The sequence below is a fragment of the Ziziphus jujuba genome, chromosome 9 (genome assembly GCF_031755915.1).
Source record: "Ziziphus jujuba cultivar Dongzao chromosome 9, ASM3175591v1".
Taxonomy (NCBI): Eukaryota; Viridiplantae; Streptophyta; class Magnoliopsida; order Rosales; family Rhamnaceae; genus Ziziphus; species Ziziphus jujuba.
Window position 1 is genome coordinate 18982008 of NC_083387.1, and position 27204 is coordinate 19009211.

The 27204-nt window shown below is 32.7% G+C and overlaps 1 protein-coding gene across 1 annotated transcript; it reads left to right on the forward strand.

The window, feature by feature from the left end:
• Nucleotides 1-4701: 4701 nt before the first annotated feature.
• On the forward strand, nt 4702-12801 carry LOC112491432 (beta-glucosidase 13). Its single transcript, XM_048481612.2, has 14 exons — nt 4702-4837; nt 6029-6165; nt 6411-6480; nt 6917-6969; nt 7066-7141; nt 9104-9181; nt 9311-9398; nt 9729-9984; nt 10767-10879; nt 11202-11419; nt 11550-11581; nt 11724-11814; nt 11926-12034; nt 12538-12801. Exons 1-14 carry the CDS (start codon nt 4726-4728, stop codon nt 12707-12709), a joined length of 1605 nt encoding a protein of 534 aa, XP_048337569.2. The 5' UTR covers nt 4702-4725; the 3' UTR covers nt 12710-12801.
• The last annotated feature ends 14403 nt before the right edge of the window (nt 12802-27204 follow it).

The following is a 27204-nucleotide window of genomic DNA, read 5'->3' on the forward strand; positions in this document are numbered from 1 at the left end:
TTCCTTTCACATACACCATTTTTTTGTGGTGTGTATGGTGTAGTGAATTGATGAACTATACCATGATCCTTACAAAGTTGTTTGAAAGCCTCACTTGTGTATTCCCCACCATTGTCCGTCCTTAACACCTTTATAGTGCAACCGGATTGATTTTGTACTAACTTCATAAATTCTACAAACTTCTCCAAAGCTTATGATTTTCTTTCAAGGAAATACACCCAACACATTCTTGAGTAATCATCAATGAAAGTTATAAAATACTTGCTGCCATTTAAGGATGGAACACTCATAGGACCACAAATATCCGAATGTATAAGTCCTAACTTCTCCTTTGATCTCCAAGAACAAGATTGAAATGCTAGCCTAGTATGCTTTCCTTTTTGACACACTTCACACACATGTTCTTGCTTCTCCACCAATGGCATGTCTCTAACAAGTTCATGTGTGCCTACCAATGACTTAAAGCTAGCATGGCCTAGTCTTTTATGCCAAAGTTGAGAGGTGTTCTCAACTTTGGTGTTCAATGCAACCGATGCACCATTTTCATCCATATTCAACCTAAAATTCTTGTTCTTCATTCCAACACACATTAATTCATTTCCATGTGGATCAACTATAGTGCATGTCATGTTTGAGAAGTGTAATGCATATTTGTTCTCAAGCATTTGACCTACACTAAGTAAGTTCTCACATAAAGAAGGTACATAGAGAACATCATGGATAGTTTTGATACCTTTGGTGGTGTGTATCACTACATCTCCTTTGCCTTTCACTTCCATCAAGGCTCCATTTCCAATTTTGACTTTGTTGTGGCTGCTCCTATCCAAGTTTGTGAACCACTCATGCTTGTGAGACATATGGTGTGTTGCTCCACTATCAACGATCCATCCTTCATCATTCTTGATGCTACTAAAACAAGTAGCAACAAACAACTCTTCGGATTCACTATCACTTGCATTATCTTTAGTAACATTTGCTTGTTGCTTATCTTTCTTGTTTGCCTTGCATACTCTCTCCACATGACCTTTTTGTTGGCATTTATGGCAAAATGCATCCGGCCTCCACCAACACCTTCTTGGATGATGACCTTTCTTCTTGCAATGGTGACAAGGTTCATAGGACTTCCTCTCAGGTTTGCTAGTTTCACCTTTCTCCTTTATGACCTTAAGCTTGTTCTTCTTTTGATTTTGTGTCTTTTGATGTTGTTTAGACACAAATGCAGCCTCCATTGATTCTTCATGTCTAATCCTCCTCCTTTGCTCCGTAGCTTGCAAGGCATTCACCAACTCGGTCAAGGAAATTTCATTTAGGTTCCTTGACTCCTCTAATGAAGATATCTTAGCTTCAAACCTCTCGGGCAAGGAGACCAACACCTTCTCCACAATCCTTTGGTCACTTAATCTTTCACCTAGCACCCTAATTTGATTCACCACATTAAGAAGCCTTGTGGTGAACTCCTTAACCGTTTCTTTGTCTTTCATCTTGATAGTCTTAAACTCCCTCCTTAGGTTAAGGATTTGCATTTGCCTTGTCCTTGCACTCCCTTGGAACTCATCTTGAAGTTTATCCCAAGCTTCTTTGGCACTCTCACATGCCATTATCCTTGTGAAAATGGTATCACTAATACAAGAATGAATGGCGGTGAGAGCCTTGAAACCTTTAGCCAATTCCTCCTCATGGTGCTTGATTTGGTTGACCGTTGCCCCTTGTCTCAAAGGCTCGGGTTCTTGGGGATTTATGGTGACCTCCCAAAGACCATAAGCCTTCAAGTAGGCTTGCATCTTGATACTCCAAATGTTGTAGTTCTCCCCATTGAAGATAGGAGGAGAAGGAGTTGAAAAACTTGAAGAAGCCATGTGAATGTTGCTTTCTAGTATGAAGGAATATGAAAATATATTTGTGATTTCAAGTATCTCTTCACTCTCAATGAACGAACCAGCCCAAAAAACCTCACAAATCTCACAAAAAAATATGCCTTGCTCTGATACCACTTTGTTGGGGTGAGAAGGTTATGACCAAGAGCAAGCTAGCTTGAAGTGTTAGCAACAAGCAAGCTTTTGGTGATGCTCTTGGGAATGGTTGTGTGTGAGTTGTGTTTTTAGGTTTTGGTTATGGTGTTTTCTGGTTTTTAGGGTTCCTCAAGTGTTCTAAGGTGTTGAAGAAGAGATAAGAAGAAGAGGAACACGTTGGCTTTTGAAAATGAGGCTTTGATGTATAGCCATTTCATTCATTTTACAATATAAGCTTGAAATTACAACTAGTTCACACATGCCAAGCATGTGAGCTTACAAAATGATTAAAGTATTTGAAATTTAAAAAGTAAAATGGTCAACACCTAACTTTTCATACACAAAAGAGTCAAAAACCAGCTGCAACATGTCTATTCCAAATATAGTAAAAAGTGGCACATGGTTTTGAACTAAGTTCCTATTGTTTAACTAGTTTGGGTAAACAACCAAACTAGCTTCACCTACTTAGTTCCCCTTTGTATCTGCTTATGAAACTTGGTTTGAAGCATCCTTGGTCATCAATAAATATTGTTTCTGGAACCGGATCATGGGCCAAACAGCTCCAAATCTGGCCCATACTCTGCATACTGGGCCCATCAGATACAGCAATCTGTTTGGAATAGAAAATGGACTTTACCATGTCATTTGGACCTGAAATTGGAACCATAGTCTTCTATATATGTCTGTAGACATCCCTCAAAATTTCAGCCCAAAACTCCATTTGCAACCTGAGATATAAGATAAATAGTGGAACTATGTTGCTGGAAATTATGAATCCAGCACCATAGGCATTTCAAGCATAACATTCCTACTATTTTGTGCATAATTTTGCCTATACTTTTGCATACATAACTTAGGCACAAAACATTATCAAAATATACCTTGCATAAATTAAAAACATACAAAAAAATATAAACTCATAAAAGGAAAGGATTTGATACCAAGGTGTGCATGCTAGCCGGTGACATGCACCATCAAGTGGCAAAATTGCCACACTTCAACAATAATTTCGGCCAAGGCATTTCAGCTTTTACCTTGCCTTGGTCTCGGTTTTGCATGTTTCATGGCTAACACTTGCCATGATTCTCTAACAATCATGTCTTAATAGAAGCGTATGATTTGGGGTCTTAATTAGGAGTCTATCATTAATATGAGAAATTGAGATCAATTTTTAGTGTTAAGGGGATTAAGCTAGGTTAAATTATCAATTATTCAAATATATTATTTAGCATGATATCTAATAAATTGGATTAACTAGTGGTTAATTTCATAGCCATCGTCTCACCATTATTGAATTAATTCTCAATTTAATTTGCTTTCTTTGTGCTTGCTTACTTTTAATTTCATTATTTGGTTTTTATAATTTAGTTTAGTTCCAGTTTACTTTTAATTGAAAATTAAGTATTTAATTTAATTAGAATTAATAATCCACTATTTCCTTGGATTGGACAATCCACATTTTACTGGAAATTAGTTTATTATTTTATTTGTCCACTTGCAAATATTTTCAGAATATCCTTCAGTTTCTGAAAATTTTGGCAGCTAAAGTCCTCACGAGTTTAGCACTTGTCTCTGTTAAATCAAGCTGTATCAATTTTCTTATTCTATGAAATCAGTTTCAGTTTTTCAGTAGGTTCGTTTTATTGACGCCACATATTGTGGTTATTGGTTTGTGGCTTTTCTTTCCTGCTTAAGTCGGTTGGTTAGTTTTGCATATAAATACCTTGATTAGTAGCTTTTTTTGTATGTTGTAATAATTTTTGTGCAATACATAATGACATAAAAGCTTAGAGCTCTTATTTTCTATGTTTCTTTCTTCAACTAATTTTTCTCAACTAAATTTTTGCTGAACAAGTTTAAATCAGGGGAAAAGGATGGAATTTTGAGATCTGGTTTCGGTTTGTGTTTGAGACTTGTATGATGTATTGATGCAAAAGCTGTTGGTGATTTGAATTTCGATAAATAATAACAATGGAATTTTGAGATATGGGGTTAGTTAGTGCTTGAGGGTTTAAATACCAATTAATAATTATTGTTCTGTTTTTTTTTTCTTTTTTTTTTTTTTTTTTCAAACAAGAAGGTATTCATATTGATTTGAAAAGTTTATCAATATTGAGGATCACGCTTGATAACAAATAGTAATACTTATAAAACAAAAACATGACCATCAAATTTTAAGGTAGGTCAAACTGTTGTGGTTAAATAGCATATATTTCTTTCATAGATTTTTTTTTTTTTGGAGAAAAAAAAAAGTCGGACATATATATATTAGTAACAAAAAAATAGAAGGAAAATTATAACAAAAATAATATTAATAACAACAATAATTATAATAATAATAAAACCAATGCTGTATGTACAACCCATTCGAGTCCAAAAAAAACCAAAAATTAGGTTAGATGTCAGAATTTGTATGGACCATTTGGTTCATTTCCAAAGAGGAAAATCATAACCATGAGATTCGTAACGTTTATAGGCTAATTATAACCTAAAACAATTGTCACAAATTTCATTGCCAAAGTCCAAGAAAATTGATTTAACAACATTATTTTCTACCAAAAGTCTCAGACACGCACAACAGAAAATTAGCCCAAAATTAGTTGGAGATGACAAGAATATTTCTTAATTTGATCATGGTTTTGCTTATATATACTGGGGAAAGTTGCATCATTTTCTTTGTGAAAAAGCTCCATGTAAGTCTTCTTTTTAGAAGGATATGGCTTTTTCATTATCTACTTTGTCACCAACAACAAGCATTTTACTAAGTTTTATCGGAATCTTTGCCATTTCCTTGGCTGCCTTTTGGGCATCGGTCGAGGCTGAGACAGGTTTGCACCTACTTGCAAATATATATATATATATATATTTTTTCATTTCTCCATTATCATATTTGGATTTTTAAACTTAAATTAAAATTAGTTTTCCCTGTAGTCCGAGTTAACCTTTAAAGCAATAACTAAAGCCAATTAATATTTAATATATATATATATATACATATGTATGTATGTATTAACAAAATTTAGAAACGCAAATTTTGAAGAAATTTTTATGCCTGAATATATGTATATATATATAAAGCTACATAAGCTTTTAATCGAATGTGTGATGAGTTATATATCTAATTAAATAAACTAAATTCTTTATGATAGGTTAGATTTGATAAATTAAACAAATTATAAAGTCAATAAGCAGGACAAATAATTCCGTCGATTTGCATATCAAATAATCCTCTCTTTCAATTAGATTCGCCAAACTCTACACTTATATAGTAGCTTGTTAGAATCCATTTCTAAATCATTTTCTTATTCTATTTTTATTTTGTCTTTTTAAAGACAACGTCCTAAATAGAATACTGTAAACATACATTTAGTTTTGAATTTTTCCTAATAATTTCAATTTTTTCCCTATTCCAATTTTCATCAATACACACACACACACACACACACATATAAATATATATATATATATATATATATATGTATATGTTAAATTCAATATGAATACTAAGAAGATGAACGTGCACGTGATCATTATTTATGGTGTAAGTCATACAAATTTTTATGCATTGCAATTTTATTTTTCTCTAATATTATTATTACCATCAATATACATTATGATTAAGATATGAAAATACTAATTAACCATAGGTTTTAGCATTATTTTGCGGTGGATCGAAGTCCAAAAATATTTATTACAAACATTAGATACTCATATGTTATTTCGCAGGTTAAGTAATTGTCCCAAAAATTCATTTTCCTAAAGTAGGATTTCATAATAACAAATTAATACATAATTATATAACAAGTAGCAAAACTCAGTAAAGGTTTCACTGGTGATCCTCACAGCTAGTGACAAATAGCTAAACGTGCAAGAGTAATATACAAATTTGTTTGAAATCTAAAGCTACAAATAGTATTATTCCACTTCATTTCTCACTATATTTACATCTACCCTTTGTTTTTTTTTTTTTTTTTTTTTTTGGTTTAAAATTAATTTGATTCGATAATTGTTTGTTACAGTATCGGTGAACGTGACAGCTGGGGGTATTAACTACGAGTTAGAAGTATATGATGCTTCCATCGCAGAAGAATTAAAAATAAAGTCTCATGACTTTCCAAGCGATTTTATATTTGGAGCTGGTACTTCCGCAGCCCAGGTAATAAATTAGATGTTCACAAATATGAACACATTAGGATAATCTGATTTTATAAAATCAGATTGTAATGCCTCGTAAATTGATCATTTATCTTGCTTCCTAACTAATTTTCACTGCAACTATACTAATTTGCACTGCGACCAAATTCATCAGGATTGTATTTTACCTTGTATATATAAATCTTCTTCAATTTTCAACAAAAATTATCAATTCTCTTTTTCATGTTTTATACAATTGCTTGATAGATTGAAGGGTCAGCAAACGAATCAGGAAGAGGGCAGAGTATTTGGGACAATCTTCTTGCAAAAAGCAAAGGTTTTGAGGCTTCAAACAAACCATTAATTTCCTTTTACTTTTTCATTAGAGCCTGTTTGGAATGTATGAAGATTATGTTGGACTGAAGTATTTTAAGTGCCATCCATTCAATTCAACTAAATTTTAAAATGCATTTAGAAATGATTCCTAGAGATTTAAAAATGCGATAAAAATGATAAAAGTACTTTCTACAGTACTTGGCAAAAAGAGAATTTAAAGGTGCTTTTCAGTGATTTTATTTCTAAGAAATCACCTATGCGTAATTATTTTTCTTATAAATGAAATAATTCCTATGAAATCATTTCCAAACAGCCGTTCCTCGTACAAACCATTAGTAGTACACACATATAAATTGGAAGTATCTTTCAATATAGGCTGCAATTATATTATTAGACTTTGATTACTAATATATTGCATCTGAAATTTCTGGTTATAGCCCCTGCGGCACGTAAGTTCCCGATAGCAATCGATTCATATAAGAGATACAAGGTGAGAATGGAAAATTCATATTTCTCTACGTTAAATGTTTTGTGAGAATCATTTATTTTGTAATTCATATTGTATCATGATATGTTTATTCATTAGGAGGATGTGAAGCATGTGAAGGACCTTGGAGTAAAATATTATAGATTGTCCATCTCTTGGGGTAGAATTCTTCCAAGTAAGTTATTGTGCGTTTAATCTTTTTGGTTTAATTTTTTTCGTTCGGATATCTTTTATGGGTTAATTATTTTTGAATATATAACTTTTTGAGCTTTTAATTGACGCATTTAAATATGAAAGAATTAAATTAAATTCTTCAATACAAAATTGCATTCATAAAATGTCAGTGAGACGAATGAAGTTGGCTCACTAATATGCTCAACACACCTATCCCTTTGTAAATTTTGGGTTGGAGTCAACAATTAAATCCGCAAATTGGTGCAATCTTGACCCCTTCAGAAAATCTTCGGTAGGGCATCAAACCATTCAGCCAATGTGATACCATCCACAAAATGCCATGTGTCAAAATTGGATAAAAATATTATTTTTTATTTGTGTACTCTACTCCATCTTTTTTCACCACAGCTTCTCTCTCTTTTACTGGTTTATTAGGTTTATTAGTCTTATGACTCTGAGTTTGGATCCAAAACCTCAACCATAAAAATCTTTGGTTTTTTTTTTTTTTTTTTTTCTTTTTTTTTCTTTTTTTTTTTTCTATTCGAAAAACAATCTCTTATAAACTTAAATCTGAAACACAAATGCAGATAAAAGTAAGAAAAAAAAAATGTCTTGAATACAAAACAGAATAAGCAAATACACTCCCTAGCCATTTTTTTAAATAAATCTTTTTAAGAGTTTAAAATTATTATAAGATGAGAAACTATAAACTCCTCTTTAATTTTTCAAATCAATTTTTTTCTATGTTGACATGCTGTCAAAGAAAGAAAATAAATGGGTTTCTACGGTGAAAGTACAACGAAGAAAATAAAGGAGGCGAGTATATCCATAAATCCGGATTCAAAAACAGAAAAAAATATTTTAGATTTTGATTTGATAATTCAGAAATAATAGAAAATATATAGAAAGGTTTTCCATCGAAGACATTTTCAAAAAAACTGGAAGATAATAATAAAAAATAAAATAAAATTGAACATGTGCTGTGATATCATTGGGTGGTCGAACTGCATCACCATGTATGCCTGTCCCACTGAAGATTTTCTTAAATTAACAGAAAACAAGAATGAAAAATAAAATAATAGAGTCAATCAAACATAAGGTTTTTTAATATTTATCCTTACATGGCCCATCCTGCACAAATGTTTTTTTTTTTTTTTTTTTGATAAACAATATGATACATGAAGCAGAAGCACTACTAAATTAAAAACACATAAACAAAAGTGAAATAAAGAGACAATTAAATTTATTTATTTTATTTGATAAAATGGGGAAGGAGTCTGAGTTTATTGAATCTGAAACGTGAAAGTTATCAGCAATGATCATTAGCAATGATCATTGCGAAAGTGAAAACTAAATATAGTAAACTGACCTGTTTAACAATTTTATCCTTTATACTTAAAATTTGTTATTTCAAAAATCATCCTGGTATATCATAATGACCACAAAGCATTTTAATTCGGTACCAAATCAAAATCAATATTCTAATATTTTAAATAATAATTGCAAAACAAAATTAAATTACATTTTTAGATCACAAAGTAAATAAAATTATTATTTATCTCGTGTTTACAAATTAAATTATATTCCATGCTTTTATTATAAAATATAATAACTAAAAAAATCTTGTGTTATCCCATTTACAATTTATTTTTTATTTGATGAGATGATAGTTAGGTAATTTTTTTGTTTCAATTATTTTTTCTCGTTATTAGTTATTTAACCTTGAGTATTAGTTGTTATTAATTTATCGAATTTACCTATTATCAATTAGTTCTTAAAACTTCATAAACTCAACCGATCAAAATAGTCAAAACTGTACGGGTAATTATTGAAACTTTTAGACTTTAGCCATTTGTTGTATTTATATGTTTGGCTTTATTTTCCTCTTTACTCTTATTATTATTATTATTATTATTATAATTTTTTAATGAAAGATCCTAATATTCGCATCGTGTATAAGCAGATGGAACATTAAGTGGTGGAATAAACCAGCAGGGTATTGATCATTATAACCGTTTAATTGATGAATTGATAAAAAATGGTATGAAATGAAGCTAAAATTCATACCCTAATGGATTTTACATATTATATAACTGAAGTATGTTAATGGATTTTACATATTATATAACTGAAGTATGTTTTTACACTTTAACATTGTGTTCAAATGCAGGCATCGTACCCGTTGTTACAATTTTGCACTTTGACTTTCCACAAATTCTGGAAGAGAAGTATGGCGGATATTTAAGTCGATCATTTGTGTAAGCACATATCTAAAATAAAGTGAATGGTTATATGAAAATGAGCGGGTGTATCTATATGCAGTAATTTTTTTCATTAAATTCACCAAAAAAAAAAAAAAAAGTAATTTTTTATTAAGCGTTTAGCACTGATTAATCAGTGGAATATTTCACCTGAATTACATGCAGTAATTTTTTATTAGGCATTTGGCACTGATTACATGTTATTAGATACCATAAGAGGTCCAGTAGAACTGTAGGGGGAAAAAAAAAAAACAAAAAAAGGTCCAGTAGAACAAAATTTTATCAATATGATTGTAACATTTTTTTATTATCCTTCTACATTTTCAGGGATGATTTCAAGGACTACAGCGAAATTTGTTTCAAAACATTTGGGGACAGAGTAAAACATTGGATTACTATAAATGAGCCAAAAGTTATTGCAACATATGGATATGAAAAAGGTTGGGCACCACCTCAAAGGTGTTCTCTCCCAGACATGAAATGCCCAAATGGTGGTAATTCAAGTACAGAACCTTACATTGTAGCCCATAACCTTATCCTTGCCCATGCTGTTGTATATAAGCTTTATAAACAGAAATATGAGGTAACAAAAAGCTACATTTTTTTTTTCTCTGTACAGCTGCGGCTATATATTTTTTTGTTTTTTAAATCAAAATTTTGTTAATCAAATAATATGATAGGAGACTATCAGTTTAAAAAATATAAACTCTAAATTCATGGGTAGTGAACCCAAGAACATCCTACCACATAATTTTAAAAAATATATATAATTTGACGATCCTAGCAATTTTCTTTTTTTATATATATTTTTATATAGGAAACTTTATATCTATAAGCCTAATTTACATCAGAATCTTAAAATCAAATACCTATAGTGACATACATTTGGGGAAAGTAAGCCATAAATAAAATTTTAAATTTCAACCTTTTAGAATGATCTAATAACTTATAATGGATAAAACTATTAAATTGATCTTATAAGAGCCTAGTAGTTGTGTATAATATATGTAGATATATATAGTCTAATTCACATCAAAATGACCTGATGTTTTTAATATTATATATTATTTTTTTAGCTCTTGGATCATATTAAGTACTAGAATTTAAAATTTTAAAAAATGTTAAATATGAATTTACTGACATATTAAAATGTCTTTTTATGAAATATGAACCTTGTTTAGATACGGTGATTAATAAATATAATTTGAAATCTCATTCCATACAATTACAAGGGATAAAAAAGAAAGTTTTAATGTTAATTCTGATATTAAAGATTTAATATGAACCTGATTGTATCTATATATATATATATATATATATATTTATGAGAATTTATCATGTAAGTTAATTGAATTTTGGTTACAGCTTCAAGGTGGAGTTGTTGGCATTGCTCTGAATTCAAATTATTATGAACCTTATAATAAATCATCAGAAGACAAAGAAGCAGCTAAAAGACTACTAGACTTTCATTTGGGATGGTAAGCAAATCGAAACATTTATTATCAGTAAACTCATTTTTTATCATCCCCAAAGTATTGTCGTTAACAACAATATTTGGTCATTTTTATTTGGGATCTATATTTTTCAATTGGCTTTACTTGATTAAATATTTTTGAACTTTTTAAAAATTTATAATACTCTATATGGAAAAATTCAAAGTATAGCATTAATCAGCCACTTATATTTTGTCAGTTGATCTAATTAATAATAATCATTGGTGATAATAAATAATTAATTGTTCCTCTATAGATTCTAGTAAGAAATTAATTAATTTTAATGAAGTGCTTCTTTGTATATTAGGTATGTGGAACCATTAGTTTACGGAGATTATCCAAAAATTATGAGAGAATTGGTAAAGGAGAGGCTACCTGAATTTTCTGAAAACGAGAAATCTTTGCTGAAGGGTAGTTTTGATTTCATTGGAATGAATTATTATGTATCAAGTTACGCACAAAATATGAAAGAACCTCCGTCTGGAATTTTGCACCATTCAGTGGATTCATTAGCAAATGAGCTAGGTAAAATTTATGATGTGCTTTTCATTATTGAATAAGCTAAATATATAAATAAAGAAACTAATTATTATAACATAAAACAATTTTCAATAATATATATACGTATGATCCATATATTGATTGTTTTTTTCAGAGCAAAAAAATGGACTTCCTCTTGGTTACCCAGTAAGTATAACACAACTTTAATTTCCTGGTATCATTTTAGAAGTGGGAAATTAAATAAATAAAATGAAAAATAAAGTTGAAGATAATAAGTTTCAACAATTTCAGGTCGTTTTTGTCTTATCAATTGTTTGCATAATTGCAGGTAAATGGAAGTTATCCACAAGGCATGGAGAAATTGCTGAAATTTATGAAGGAAAAGTATCAAAGCCCAAATATCTACATTTCAGAAAATGGTAGGAAAATATTTCTTGTCTATTATTTAAAAAATTAATTAAATCTAACAAAATAATGACCACCCAAACGATTTTAATTTGTGTATACATTCCAACTTTCGATCTATGTAGGTGCATATGAGATAAACGTTGACAAGCTACCAATCGAACAAGCATTAAAAGATCCTCATCGAATTACCTATGTTCTTCGACATTTGAATGCTGTACGTAATGCTATAAAGTAAGTAACTATACATTATAACTTAACCAAGATAATTAGAGTACACATTTTTCAACCAAAAAATATTAATTTTTTCATTATATAGTATCTTAGTGTACACAAATTTCCCTTCTTGTGGCATATTTACACGTCTATCAAAAAAAAAAAAAAAAAAAAAAACAATTGGCTAATGAATACTGTAATAACAATTACTTATCTTTATTGTGATAGTAAAATTTTAACATTATGCTATAAATTAAATTTAAATTATATCTGCGCGTATAAAAAGAAGATATTCTTGAAAATTTATTCTTTACTTGATTTTTTGTTAGAAGATTTTCTACACTTTAGGAAAATTATCCAAACACTTTTAAAAATAGTTTTTGAATTCTAAAAGCTACCAGAAGCAATTTTTGATAATCTATGTAAAATAGGACCTAAAGAACCACATAATCCTGTGTATGGAATTATATATAAGTTGTTATGGATAATTTCATTGTGGTTACATTAATATTATTTTGCAGGAGTGGTGTTAATGTTAAAGGGTACTTCTATTGGTCAGTATTCGACAGCTTTGAATGGGGAATGGGCTTAATATTCAGATATGGATTTTACTACATTGACTTCAACAATAATTTGGAACGCATACCCAAAGTATCTCTTAAGTGGTTTCATGATTTTCTTCAATCAAATTGACATCGATGTCTCCCTTAAACAGAAAATCTCATTCATTGTCACCACCTTTATTGCTTTGTAAAATGTACAACAAAATTGGTTATAAATAAAGTTGGTGCTTAGTAGCATTGTTCTTTAATTAGAGTTGACATACAAATTTTTATTTGACAAAATCAAATTCCGACTATCAAAAGTAAATTACAGATAAATGCAACTCTAAGCACAAGCTAATGAAATAATATGACATGATCAATACATACTAAATTTATTTATTTATTTATTTGTTTATTTATTATTATTTTTTTTAATTTGACAACATTGAACTCATTATCTCATAGCTGGCGATCTGTATATTTCTTTTATGCATGTTAGTGCTAATATAAAAAAATCAACCAATCGTCTTTAACACAATGAACAACAACTTGTTACAGAATAAACCTAATATCAACATACATGCATGTACTGTATTTTATTAGATAAGAGATTAGATATACTGACCTTTAAGTACAACCATTGAATATTAATTATTATTATCCCCACAAATAGAAAATAAAAAATACACAGGAGCAGCGCCTAATAGACACTGTCCTCTCTAACATTTTTACCAAAAACAAACACTCTAGATGCACACTGAAGTATTATAGAAAATGTATGTTCAAAGGCCCTCCTACAAAAGTAAATAAACAAGCAAGTCCCATTAATGGCAAAATAAGCCATGTAAATAAGTCACATGATTATAACTAGTCTTATAAAACACCCAACTAGTTCTCTGTGCAATTGAATTTTTTTATTTTGTTTTCTGTTAGCAGCATTAATAATGTTTAGACATATATAAGTTGTCTGAAAGCTTATGGATAATTTCATTATGGATACATTAATATTATTTTGTAGGAGTGGTGTTAATGTTAAGGGGCACTTCTATTGGTCAGTATTCGAGAACTTTGAATGGGGAACGGGCTTAATGTTTAGATATGGATTTTACTACATTGACTTCATCAATAATTTGAATGCACAATGACAGTATCTCTTAAGTGGTTCATGATTTTCTTCAATCAAATTGACATCGATGGCCCTTAAACAGTATATCTAATTTATCGTCACCACCTTTAATTCTTTGTAAAATGTACAAAAAAAATTTGTTATAAATAAAGTTGGTGCTTAGTAGCATTATTCTTTAATTAAAGTTGGCAAACAAATATTTATTTTACAAACTTAAATTTCGATTATCAGAAGTAAATTACAGATAAATGCAACTTTCAATACAAGCCAATGAAATAATATCACATGGTTAATACATGCTACGGTTTTTTTTATTTTATTTTATTTTTATTTTTTTAACAAGATTAAACTGTTTATACTCATTGCTAGCGATATGTATATTTCTTTTTATATGTGTTAGAGCTAACAAAAAGAATCAATCAAAAGTTTTTAATATAATGAACAACAACTTATAGCACTATAAACCCAAGATCAAAACACATACTTATATTGTATTTTATTTGATAAGAGATTAGATATACTAACCATTACGCGCAGTCATTGAATCTTAATTATCATTATTCCTGCAATTAGAAAATAAGAAATATATAAGAGCAATGCAAAATGGACACACTCCTCCTTAACCTTTTTCTCTTAAGTTTTCTATAACACTCCATCCCAAAGTACACCAAAATTTTTCGTTATAGATCGATTAACCAATCTATGAGTGCACAATGTCACCCACATATTTGTTTTATTGGTTGAAAAAACCATGTGAGAGGAGTGAGAAGGAGTAGAGAGAAAGAGAGAGGAAGAGAGAAACCAGCTAACCTCCTAACAAATTTCCATTTGATGCAAATGGAGTTTCATGGTGATCGAGGTACCATTGAGAAGTACGCATTGATTCGAGTTCATATATTAGCAGCATACTTAATGTGGATATTTGGTTAAAATTTTATGCAAAGTTTTTTACGATACTGCATTTACCGTGCATCAATCTATATGTGCATGCAAATTGTGTGGTACAGTGCCCACCAACACTATGACACGTGACAATCCATTAACCATGGCACCCACGGGGTAGTTTTATTGGTTGAAAGAAGCATGTGAGAGGAGAGAGAAAGAGAGAGGAAGAGAGAAACCAGCTAACCTCCCAACAAATTTTCATAGCCAGTGGCCGCTGGATGCGCCAGCATTGGCGACGCTTACCAATGATGGCAACAAATCACTAGAATCCTTTAGGAGATCCAAAGATAGTTAGTTCGCAAGCTTCCCGTTTAGATCCCGGCCATCACCGATTCGATCTCTAAGAGGTAAGACCCGATCTATAATTCTTGTGTTATAAGCTTCGTTTTGGTATATAGTTTGTGTATTTTAGATAAAATTTGTGTTAGCTTCCCTGGACAACTATATATATTATAGTCGATTAATTGGAGTTTTGTGTTGTTGATATTTTAGTTACCCATATGAATCGTGGGACCGATTTTGTGGAGGATCTCAAGTGATCCATGTGTTTGAGGTGAGTGGTCCTTTTCCAAAATTATTTTCGACGGGTTGATTATATATTTATTTTTGTATTATTTAAAATTTTGAAAAAGATTGTGTATATATTAAAAATTTTAGAAAATTATTATTTAATTTGATGGATGGATTTATGTGATCTAAATATATTTGTGGCATAAAATTTATATTTATGGTTTTAAAGAAATTATTATATTAAATTATTGTTAAATTTGTCATTATATTTTATTGTTAAATTTATTATGTATAATAAAATATATTTATGGGAATTTTATGTGATTTAATGTAATCTTTGCATAAATGAATTTTAAGGATTTAGGAAAAAAATCCCTATTAATTTATTGTGCATAAGAATATATTTGTGCATTTAAATATTTATGAATTTGGATTTATTATGGTAATTAAATTGAATTATTTAAATTTTTGGTTTATGATGATGGTTTAAAAGAAAATATCCAATTTTATAGGTTTAGAAAGAACATGCTAAACCCGATGGTATTTTAGTAAATTTTGGTATTTATGTTATTGCAAATTTTTTATTTTTTATTTAGTTTTTAGATGCACTATACAGTATTGGTGTTTTATATTGTATTTGTTGATTATTGTGCATATATGTATGATCATCCTATGATAGCTATAGGCCTAAGAGTTTGCAAGTATTTTACACAGTGAGCATCAGCCGCTGCCCTCGCTGCCCCTTTGGCTGCAAGATTAATAGTTGTAAGTATCGACGCCTTCGGATGCCAAAGTGAACGTTTGCAGGTTTTTCTCTTTAACATTCCCGTCAAAATGACACTAGGTACTGCTTGGAACTGTTTGGTATATAGTGTGGTGTATCAGATTATTTTCTTGACACGTTCTTTTAAAACAAAACATTTTAAAATGTATTTTATTATGTTTTTATTATTTATTTCAAAATTGAAGTTTTAAATTAATTAAAATATTACTTTTATTATTTAATTAATTTACTTATTCAAAATTTTATGTAATAATATTAATTTTATTTTTATACTAAAATTTTTCTAATACAAATTGTATTTATGATTATATTTTACCTTATAATATTTTATTCTAAATGTAATAATTTGTTACAAAATTATTTTCAATGTTATCTTAAGTTTAAAATATTTATGTTCTAAATTATTTGCTTGATTTTTGGGGAATATAAAAAATATGGCTTTTATAAAAATAGTTTTAAAAATGAAAACTTCTCAAACTGAGTAAAATAATGGGGGTTTTGGGTAAAAATAATAAATTATTTACTTACATATACAATTATTTACTTAACATCATTTATTTTTATTTCTTTATATTATATTTTATATAGTAGTTGGGTCACACATTAGGATAGTTAGCATCTCATTATTATTGTTTTTTTTTAAACCCATTCCCCGGGGCCATGGTGTTAGCAGGCATTGGCTGTCCAAAGGCGAATTCAACATTTTCTGTCTGTTACTAAGTCCCAAGAAGACCATTTCCTTTTTCTTTTTTTTTTTCCTTTTTTCTTTTTTGTACTATTTCTTTCTTATCTATCTATGTTGTATTAAATTTCGTACTTGTTTTAAACCCTAGTATCCTTTATCTACTGTGTTGGATGATTATTACTTATTTAATATTGTGCCAGTTCCCTATATTGTTTTATTTTGAAGTGTAGTCTTTGTAAAAATCCTTTTAGGAGTGAGATGGGAGGAATAAGGTGATGCTTTTTAAGAGTTTATTTTTTTGTAGGGATTTTTGGGGCATGTCCGACCTTTAAAGGAAATGCCATCGAACTTTCTGTAGTGAGTTTCAGTTGCATTTCTTCAATCAGGGCTTATTTAGGGTTCCAGTCAGAAATCATAGGTGGGTCTTGAGAAAGTAGTATCAGAGCTCTAGGTTCATGTATCCTTAAGGGACTGTGCATTGTTGTGCATCCTATCCACATTAATTCTTTGATTTGATTGTATTGAAGTGTCATTCTATTGTCTCAGAGAATTCATTGCTAACTTCAATCCCCCTAAAGTGTCAATTAAAGATCACCACCTCTACAGGAGAGTTCTTGTGGCCTAGCCAAATGGTCAAGGGTTGCCTATTCTATATTAAGGATTAGGTAATAGAAGTAGATCTGATTCTGTTGGATCATTTCATACTTGATGTGATCCTAAGCAAGGACTGGTTAGCTGGAAATCATGCCTCGGTGGACTGCTATCGCAAAGAAGTGATGTTTATGTGACCAAGCCTACCTAAGGTGGTGTTCTGTGAAGAAGCTAAAAGGCCTTTATCAAAGTTAATTTCTGCCCTCACTACTAAGAGCTATTGGAAAAAGGTTGCCAAAGGTATCTAGGTTAGGTGGTTGATACCCGAGTAGGTGGTATAAGGTTGGAAGGCATGCCTATAATGAGAGACTTTCTAGATGTGTGTCCTAATGAGTTGCTTGGGTTACAATTAGAGAGAAAGATTGACTTCACCATTGATTTGGTTCCGAACACAATACCCATCTCCTTGCCACCATACCATATGGCACCAGCAGAGTTGTGGGAGTTAAAGGTTTAATTGCAAGACTTGGTGGATAAGGGTTTTATCAGACCGAGCGTGTCATCTTGGGGAGCTCACATCCTGTATATGAAGAAGAAAGATGGTAGCCTAAGGTTGTGTATCAACTACCAGCAACTTAACAAGGTGGCCATTCTGAACCATTATTCGTTACTGAGGAATGATGACCTATTCAATTGAACTTAAAGGTGCCAAGCTGCTCTCTAGGATTGACTTAAGACCTGAATACTATCAGTTGAGAATTTAGTTGTCGAATATTCCTAATACTACCTTCAGGGTAAAGTGCAGGCACTACGAGTTTTTAGTATTATTGTACGGACTTACCAATGCCTTAATGGCCTTTATGGACTTGATGAACTATATGTTCTGCCCTAGATCGTTTTGTCATCCTATCCATCGATGACATTTTGATCTATTCGAGGAGCAGAGAAAAGCATGTGAAGCATTTAAGGAGAGTGCTCCAGTCTCTAAGGCTGTACTAATTTTATGCTAATTTTGACAAGTGTGAGTTTCAGCTAAACCGAGTGGGTTTTCTTAGACACATCATGTCAGAGAATGGCAGTTACATGGATCTCGAGAAATTGTAAGCTGTGTAAATTTGGGAGCACCTTATTACAATGACAAAGGTGCTGTGTTTCCTAAGCCTAGCAGGATACTACTACCATTTTATAAAAGGATTTTCTAAGCTAGCATGGCCATTCCACTACCTAAGTCAAAAAGGAGTTGAGTTTAAATGGATGGATAGATGTGAGCAAAGCTTCTATGAGTTAAAGGAAAGGTTGACATCCACACCTATCTTAACTTTACCCTATTGGAGTGAAGGTTTCAAAGTCTATTGTGATGCATCCCATTAAGGTCTAGGTTGCATGTTAATATAGAATCGAAGGGTGCGTCATAACAATTGAAGACTCACGAGGGGAACTACACACACATGATCTCTAGAGCTTACAGTGGTAGTATTTGCTCTAAAGACCTAGAGATATTGCTTGTATAGGGCCACATGCCAGATTTATGCCAACTATAAGAGCCTTAAGTTAAATATGAGGCAGAAGAGGTGGATATAGTTGTTAAAGGACTATGATTGCATGATTAACTATCACCCACGCAAAGCGAATGTGGTAGCTAATGCCTTAAGTAGAAAAGTTATTGGATCCTTTGCCCATATACTATCAATCCAAATTCCTCGCATGGTCAAGTTAAAGAAGATAGGAGTGGTAATGTACATGCATCCTTCAAAGTCCTCTTGGCTAGTTTTCAGATGCCACCAACGTTAGTGGATTGCATTTTGAAGACCTAAATGGAAGATACTAAAAGTGGATCGCATTTTGAAGACCTAAATGGAAGATACTAAGCTAAGGATGATCAAAAGTAAGGTGCAAGAAGGTTTTGATCTAGAGTTCTCTATCAGAAGGGATGGACCCTTTGCGTACAAAGGTAGGCTCTATATTCCTGACATCCCCAAGATTAAGCAAGAGATCTTAGAGAAGGCACATAGTTCGATGTATGCAATGTATCTTATGAGCACAAAGATGCATTGGACGCTGATAAAGTATTACTAGTGGATTGGCATGAAAAGAGAAGTTGTAGATTTTGTGTTAAAGTGTATGATTTGCCAACAAGTAAAAGTAGAAAGGCAAACATCTTCAAGACAACTCCAACCCTTGCCTATCCCTGTGTGGAAGTGGGGAAACCACAATATGGACTTCGTGTTCAAACTTCCTCCCACAGTGAGAAGGTACCATGACATTTCGATGATCATCGATCAACTCATGAAGTCAGTGCATTTCCTGCTCATGCTAGAATGTTTCTCACCAACGAAGTTAGCTGAGCTGTCTGTGAAGTGTATCATGAGTCTCCATCAAGTACCTATCACCATCACATCTGATCGAGATCCATACTTTACTTCATGACTGTGGTGGAAGTTTGTAGACGCACTTAGAGCGAGGTTCGATTAACATACAACTTTTCACTTGCAGACCAACAGGCAAGTAGGACATACCATTCAAACCTTGGACGATATACTGAGATCATGCATCATGTAATTCTAAAGGAATTGGGATGAGCAATTATCACTGGTAGAGTTTGTTTATAATACTAACTACTAAATGAGCTTCAAGATGTCCTCCTATAAGGCTCTGTATAGGAAACAGTGTCGAACCCCATTGTGTTTGAGTGAAGTGGGTGAGGAGCAGCTCCTTACAAAGAACAATGTAGTTGGGTCTAAATACTTGCGGATGACCAGGGATAAGGTGAAAGTCGTCCGAGAAAGGTTAAAAGCTGCTTAAGACCAATAGAAGAGTAACATTGATATGCGTAGAAAGGATCTTGAGTCCGAAGTAGGTGACCGGGTTTTCTTGAAGCTGACCATATGGAAGGAGTTGTATGCTTTAGCCCACGAAGAAAGCTAAGTGCTCATCACATAGGTCCCTATTAGATAACCAAAAGAATTGCCCTAATAGCATTAAAGGAGTTGGTGTGAGTGCACAATGTGTTTCATGTATTGATGCTGCGGAAGTACATTGTAGACCTATTGCAAATGCTCAAGATTCCCAACATTGAGTTAAGAGAAGACCTATCATATGTAGAGCAGCCAGTGCAAATTCTAGGTCATGAGGAGTGAGGATTGCATAATAATTCCAATCCACTAATCAAAGTCTTGTGGTAAAATCACTTAGTTGAGGAGGTTACATGGGCGTCCGAAGCGCAGATGCATGACCAATACCCCTATTTATTCTAGTGATTGTAACACAATTTTTTAAAGTACGTTGGAATTTTTATGTGTTTGCTGAGTTAATCGAGTTGACTAAGTAAGACCCATGTTGACTTTTTGTTATGGATGAAGTTTCACGTTGACCAGGGCCTTGTAGCAAAGTACGTGTCGATTTGAGTTCATAGACAAGCGGCACATTTAATTTGGATATTTAGTTGAAAAGTTATGGACATGTAAAGTTTTTCCAAGACTATGTTTGCCACGTACCCATCTTTATGTGTGTGAAAAATGTATGCACTATGCCCACCAATATTGTACCATGTGTCAATCCATTAACCAATCACGTGAGCGCATAGTCGCATCCATGGGGTGGTTTTATTTGTTGAAAAGGGTGTGTGAAAGGAGAGATAAGGAGGACAGAGAAAGAGAGAGAAGAGAGAGAAATTTCCTTGGTGCCATTCATCGTGCTTCGAACTCTGCCTAGAGATCGGTTAGCTAGCCAAACTTCACGGTTAATAGGTCGATGATGTGCTAAGATTGGCATGTTTTCCAACAAAAGTGTTAGATGTTTCTTCGGTTGTTTTCTCTCAATCCGGCCACCCTCTTGCTATAGCACCCTTACCATCATGTTACCCACCTTCTCCTTGACCTTGCTACAAAAATTTCACTGCTAATGGCTGCCAAACACGTCAATGTCGATGATGTTTACCAACAGTGGTGATGGCTCAAGAATTCTTTGTTCTAGCGAGTTTTCAACATGTCCACCCACCTTTTTCCCCTTTTTTGATCTCCTTAAATCCAAATCCATGGTCCATTTCATCAAATCTTGATAGATAATAACACCTTGTATGAAGATAAGTAGGTTTTCCATAAATATTTTAGCTTGTGCCCTTGTGATTGGCCCAGTCTTCAATTGTACAGGATCAGCACCCTAGCAAGAGTTGGTTATACGGATATATGTGAATTCTCATCATTCTCCTCCTCTTGAAAAGGATTTGTCCTTAAATCAAAATCATCATTTGCAGCAAATGGAGATAAATCAGTAACATTAAATGTAGCACTCACATTATACTCACTTGGTATGTCAAGTTTGTAATGATTTTCATTGACCCTCTCCAAAACTTGAAAAGGTCAATCCCCTCGAGACATAAGCTTTGACTTTCATTGTTCGGGAAACCTCTTCTTTCTTAGGTGCAACCAAACCTAATCTCCGGGTTCAAATACAACCTTTATTCGGCCTTGATTAGCATTCTCGGCATATTGCTCCATCCTCCTCTCAATGTTTGCTTTTGTTTTTTCATGAATCTGCTTAATAAAATTGACTTTTTACTTTCCATCTAGATTAGCACGTTCTATTAAAGGCAAAGGTGTTAAATCTAATGAAGTTAAAGGATTAAAGCCATAAACAATTTCAAATGGAGTATATTTAGTAGCTAAATGTAAAGATCTATTATAAGCAAGTTCCACATGTGGCAACATTCCTCCCATGTTATTAAATTCTTACTAATTAATGCTTTCAATAACGCAGACAAAGTTCTATTTACTACTTCAGTTTGTGGATGACAAATAGTTGAAAATAAAAGTTTACTCCCTAACTTAGCTGATGTGATTCTGCCCGAGCCCGCTCAACCGATAACCCGCTGGGGTGCTGACCCGACATGGATGAAGACTAGGCCAATCACAAAAGCTCAAATTAAGCGATTTAAGGACAACCTGGGAGAATTTATACAGGGGGTAATCAATCTCAATAGAGCTTGTCCATACTTGAAGATACAAAGCCTATTCTAAGCATCCAAGTGGTGGAAGCCGATACGGACCCGGGTAGTAGTTTTGGTGCAAATATGGACAATGGGCAGCATGAAATGATTCCAAATCTTTATGGATTCAATACATATGTATAAGAGGATATGGAATCAAGTCAAGCCAGCTTCAAAGGCATTCAAAAAGGGGTTGTACGGACAGCTTCAAATTTGGCCTGTTTTTTACTGTATTTTGTGCTGGCTTTTATTGTATTTTGCTGAGTTGGCTTTTTCTTCCTCTTCCAAGCATGGAAAACATGTGGGACTTCATATTCAGCTTATTTAGCATCCTAAAAAGCATATTGAAGCTGGTTTGGAGCTCAATTTGGTCAAAGAGTGGTCAAAGTCAACTTAGTAAAAAAGTTAGTATTATAGTTTCCTAATTTGATTCTACTTTTTGTTTTAGGAAATCACCATTACTTTTTAGTTTTTATTTATTTATTTTCTGGCAAAATAAGTTTATGAAATTTATTATTTTATTATTTTCATTGTAAATTAATTAATTCCTAATTCAAAATAAAGGAATTAATTAATCCAAATTAGATTAGGAAAGGAGTGAGTATTTCAGCCACCATAGAACTCTTCATTGTGTGGCCGGTTTTTCCTACGGTTTTTAGGGTTTATTTTGTTTCTTTCAAAGCATATTTAAAGGCTTATTTTTCAATAAGAATACAACTTTGAGTTGATTCAGAAAATACTTGTGAGATTAATTATCTCTTTGTTCTTTGAGAACACCTAAAACACCATTAGAGAATTGGTTGTTTTAGCTTAACTTATCAATAGGTTTTCCATCCCCTATTGTGGCGTCTACATTATACCAAGGTTTCCAACCATAGGTTGGTTAGGGGTTGAGGTCCATTCCGTTAGAACTTGAACTTAATTGAGATCCGGGCTAATATAATACGGATTTGGAAGCAGGTCGTCCTAGGTTCGTATCATTTGGTATTAGAGCTAAATTTTGTTCAGGTTTGATCTATCTTTATTTTCTTTATATTTTTTTTGTGTTATTCTGGAATTTTAGCATTAGGTTAAGGTTGCATCCATCCCATACACGTTCTGCATCTTAAAAAAAATTAAAAATTCATTCCTAGTTGAATTAGGATTTCCTAGTTTTATCGTATTTTTATTTCCTACTTTGTTGGTTGTTTTTCATCATTGTTCTTGTTAATTTTGGTTTTTTTATTATTTTTCTTTGCTTTTTTAGTCTTAAATATTTGCATTCATATATTAAAAAAAAAAAATTTGAAGAGTGGGGTTTGCGAAATAAAAAATAAAATAAAATCACATAATTTGAATTTTTGATTGGGAGGTCACGGGTTTGGTGTTTGTTTTGGAGTTGGAATTGCAATTTTGGTAATTATTCTTACTACTGCAGTTGTTTTTGTTCTGTGAGTGAAAAAAAAAAAAAAGAAGAAGAAGAAGAAGAAAAAGCCGAATTAAAAAAAAAAAAATCAGTTTGTTGAATTTGGTGTTTGCTGGAAATTTCCTTGAAGTGCTGCATTGTTGACTATTTGTTACATATTTGGAGTTGCTGGAGAATTATTTTTGCTGCTGGATATTTGGAATTTTGGGTGCTTAAATTATTGGATTAACATTAGTTAAAGGATTTGATACCAAACTTGAATTACAAGAACAACAACCAACACTATTTTATATTTTTGTTCAATTTGATTCTTGTTTGAGTTTGAAATTCTTTTTCCTAAATTTTATTCTTGAATCCTTAATCTCTTACCATCTGGTCCAGTTCTTAAAAATTCCAAAGATTTCTCCTTAATTTGCTTTATTTTGCCTAGAAAACCCAAAAACTAGGTCTTACTGAATTCTTTCGATATTGCCTACTTTTTGCCACTGTTTTGTTGATAAGTTTAATTAAAACATACTTGTGATCTAATTTCTGTTTTGTGGGTGTTTTAATTAGAACTTTGAGATAATTCATTGAGTGGAAAAAGGCAAGAGCTTGTGAGCTTAAAAGAGGATAAAAGCTTAAACTAGTGTGAAAACATGAGTGTTGAGACCTTGTTTGAGTGAAATACATGAGGGAGTGCCTTTTGGTGAGAATTTATTTTATTTTGGATTATTTATACTAACATGGCAGATTCATGGGTGAGGAGAGGAGATCCACCTTTGAGAATTAATGAAGAGGAGTCCGTAGGATTTAAAGGTGATTTCCGAGCTACGAGGAGTGGTGAGCAAACGGACATGAGGGCTATATTGGAGCAATTACAGCGGATAAATGCCCAATTTGACCATTTAAATCAAAAAATGGACAGGTTAGAAACATCCCAAGGAGTGCCCAATATAAGGTTAGTGTTGAAATGTGGTGATCTTGCCACAATGTGCAAGGTAGTTCGGTTACACTTGCACTCTTTGTTCTGCAACATCAAAGACCAAACATTATTTATGTTTATGCATTTTATTTTATCTTGTAATGTTTAAGAACAATATCCTTTTTGTAATGCCCTAAGCTCATTATCTAGCTTAAGGCCTTTTTTGTCTAGTTGCTGGAATTGTATTTCCATCAACATAAGTCCACTTCCTTGGATGCCATTTCAAGTACGTTTGGGATTTGGACCTGAATTTTGGATATGATAAACTAGATATGCAGAGGAAGCAGCAGCAAAAGTAATGGCCCAATTTGGAGTTGGGAAGGCTGAGTTAAGCCCAAAATAATCTGACCCTTGTGCAGTATTGTTGCCCAGAAAACTGGGCAAAACTGCCTCGGGTTTGATTACTTTTGAATGGGTAAATGGACTTTGTTTTCTCTGGTTTTTTTCTAGAACATATTTTAATATTCAAAAAGGCTTCCCTCCAATTTTCAAGTCAAATGGAGCTGATTTTCAAATTCAAATGCCTTATACAAGCTGAACTGCCCATTAAAGAAGGTTTCTTGCATGCCCAGCACATTGATTAGAGTTAGTTGAGGTAGTTTGGCTTGGTTGGTTACTTTTAATGCTTTTTTATTTATTGCTCAATATGGCAGCATGCCTTATTGTCTTTTTGATGTATTTAAAAGTATGAAAATTGAAATGAAAAACGTTGAGAAAGAAAATATTCAAAAAACAGATTTTGAAAAACAACATTTTTGGCTCTCTTTCTCTCAACTACTACATTTTGGTTTCTTCTTCTTCCCAAAAGCTAACAACCTTCTCAAGAACCCTAAACCTCCATTAAAACCAGAAACAAAACCTTAACAAACCCAAAAAAGAAACAAAATCAAGAACCAAGAACCAACAACAATCATTCTTGACTAACATCTTGAATGATTGTGCTCTAGGGTATAACAACATAAACCTACACCAAATTCCATCATGGTATCAGAGCATAGTGTAATTTCTTAGGACCTTGTGAGCTTTCAACCTATACCATTTTATTTGTGAGAGGATCCCCCACCTAAAACCTTCCAACCGAAACCAAAACCTCCCAAAAAGACGAGTTGACACTCACCAAAACGCCACCACCCGAGAGCTTGTTCTTGTGTCCATTTTTCAAAACTTTTCAAAAACCATTTTTTCAAATGGCCTCACAATCCTTTGCAACCCCAACACCACCTAAGTTTGAAGGCCAAAACTATTCCATTTGGAGTATAAAAATGAAAGCCTACCTTCAAGTCTTTGGTTTATGGGAAGTCATAGAAGAAGGTTATGTAGTGGAAGAGTTGAGAGCTAATGCAACCCAAGCACAAAGAAATGCACATGAGGCCGAAGTTGCGAAGGGGTTCAAGGCCCTCACTGCCTTGCACTCCTCCATGAGTGATTCCATTTTTACAAGGATAATGTCATCCACAAGTGCTAGAGAGGTTTGGATAAAGCTTCAAGAGGAGTTCCATGGAAATACTAGAACTCGGAAAATGCAAGTTTTAAACCTAAGAAGAGGGTTTGAGACCTTGAAGATGAAGGAGAATGAGCTTGTCAAGGATTTCACGGAAAGGATGCTCAAAGTGGTAAATCAAATTCGGGTCCTTAGTGAGCAATTGACTGATCAAAGGGTAGTAGAGAAAGTATTGGTTAGCTTACCCGAAAAGTTTGAAGCTAAGATTTCCTCCCTTAAAGAGTCTAGAAATCTTAGTGAAATAACCTTGAGTGAGCTCATCAATGCTCTTCAAGCAACCGAACAAAGTAGAGCCATTAGAAAGGAGGAGACCATAGAAAGTGCATTCTATGGTGGCCAAGGCAACAAAAAGAAGAATAAAGGAAGGAACAGCAACAATACCAACCAAACCGGTTTTACAACCAACAACAACACAAACAACAACAAAAGTGGATGGAATCAAAAAAGCCATCAAAACCGAGGAGGGCATCCACCTTGCCCTGATTGCAAGAAGCTTGGACATCCACCATCCAAGTGTTTTTGGAGGCCGGATGCATCTTGTGAAAGATGTGGAGGAAAAGGCCACATTGCCAAAGTATGCAAGCAAAGGAGACAACAAGCCAATGTGGTTAATGAAGAAGCCGAGAACCTATTTGAACATTTAATTCTTCATTTTCTTCTTCAAACCATGGCTCATCCTCATTCACCAATAGCTCCTCCTTACTCCAATCCCATTTTGCATTCTCATCAATCTTCACATCTCTTGTTACCAGAAGCTTTTTGGTCTTTAGGTTATAGACCCTCAAACCTTTGGTAACCTCACTATATCCCACCAAGACACCAACATTAGCCTTTTTCTCAAGCTTATCTCTCATGTGTGAGTGAATATGGAGAAAGCACACACTACCAAACACTTTAACATTCTCTAAGGATGGTTTCTCTCCAAACCACAACTCATAGGGTGTCTTGCCTTCAATGGATTTGGTCAAGCATCAATTTTGAATGTAGGAACTAGTATAGATAGACTCGATTCAAAATTTCTTTGGCATTTTCTTTTCATGTATCATACATCTAGCCATCTCCATCAATGTCCTATTCTTCCTCTCACACACACCATTTTGTTATGGTGTGTATGGTATGGTAAATTGAGGAATTATTCCATTCCCTTT

Coding starts and splice junctions, on each gene's coding strand:
- LOC112491432 (XM_048481612.2), top strand. CDS start 4,726: ATGGCTTTTTCATTATCTACTTTGTCACCAACAACAAGCATTTTACTA. Junction 6,166..6,410: donor CTGGTACTTCCGCAGCCCAG/GTAATAAATTAG, acceptor ATTGCTTGATAG/ATTGAAGGGTCAGCAAACGA. Junction 6,481..6,916: donor TCTTCTTGCAAAAAGCAAAG/GTTTTGAGGCTT, acceptor TTCTGGTTATAG/CCCCTGCGGCACGTAAGTTC.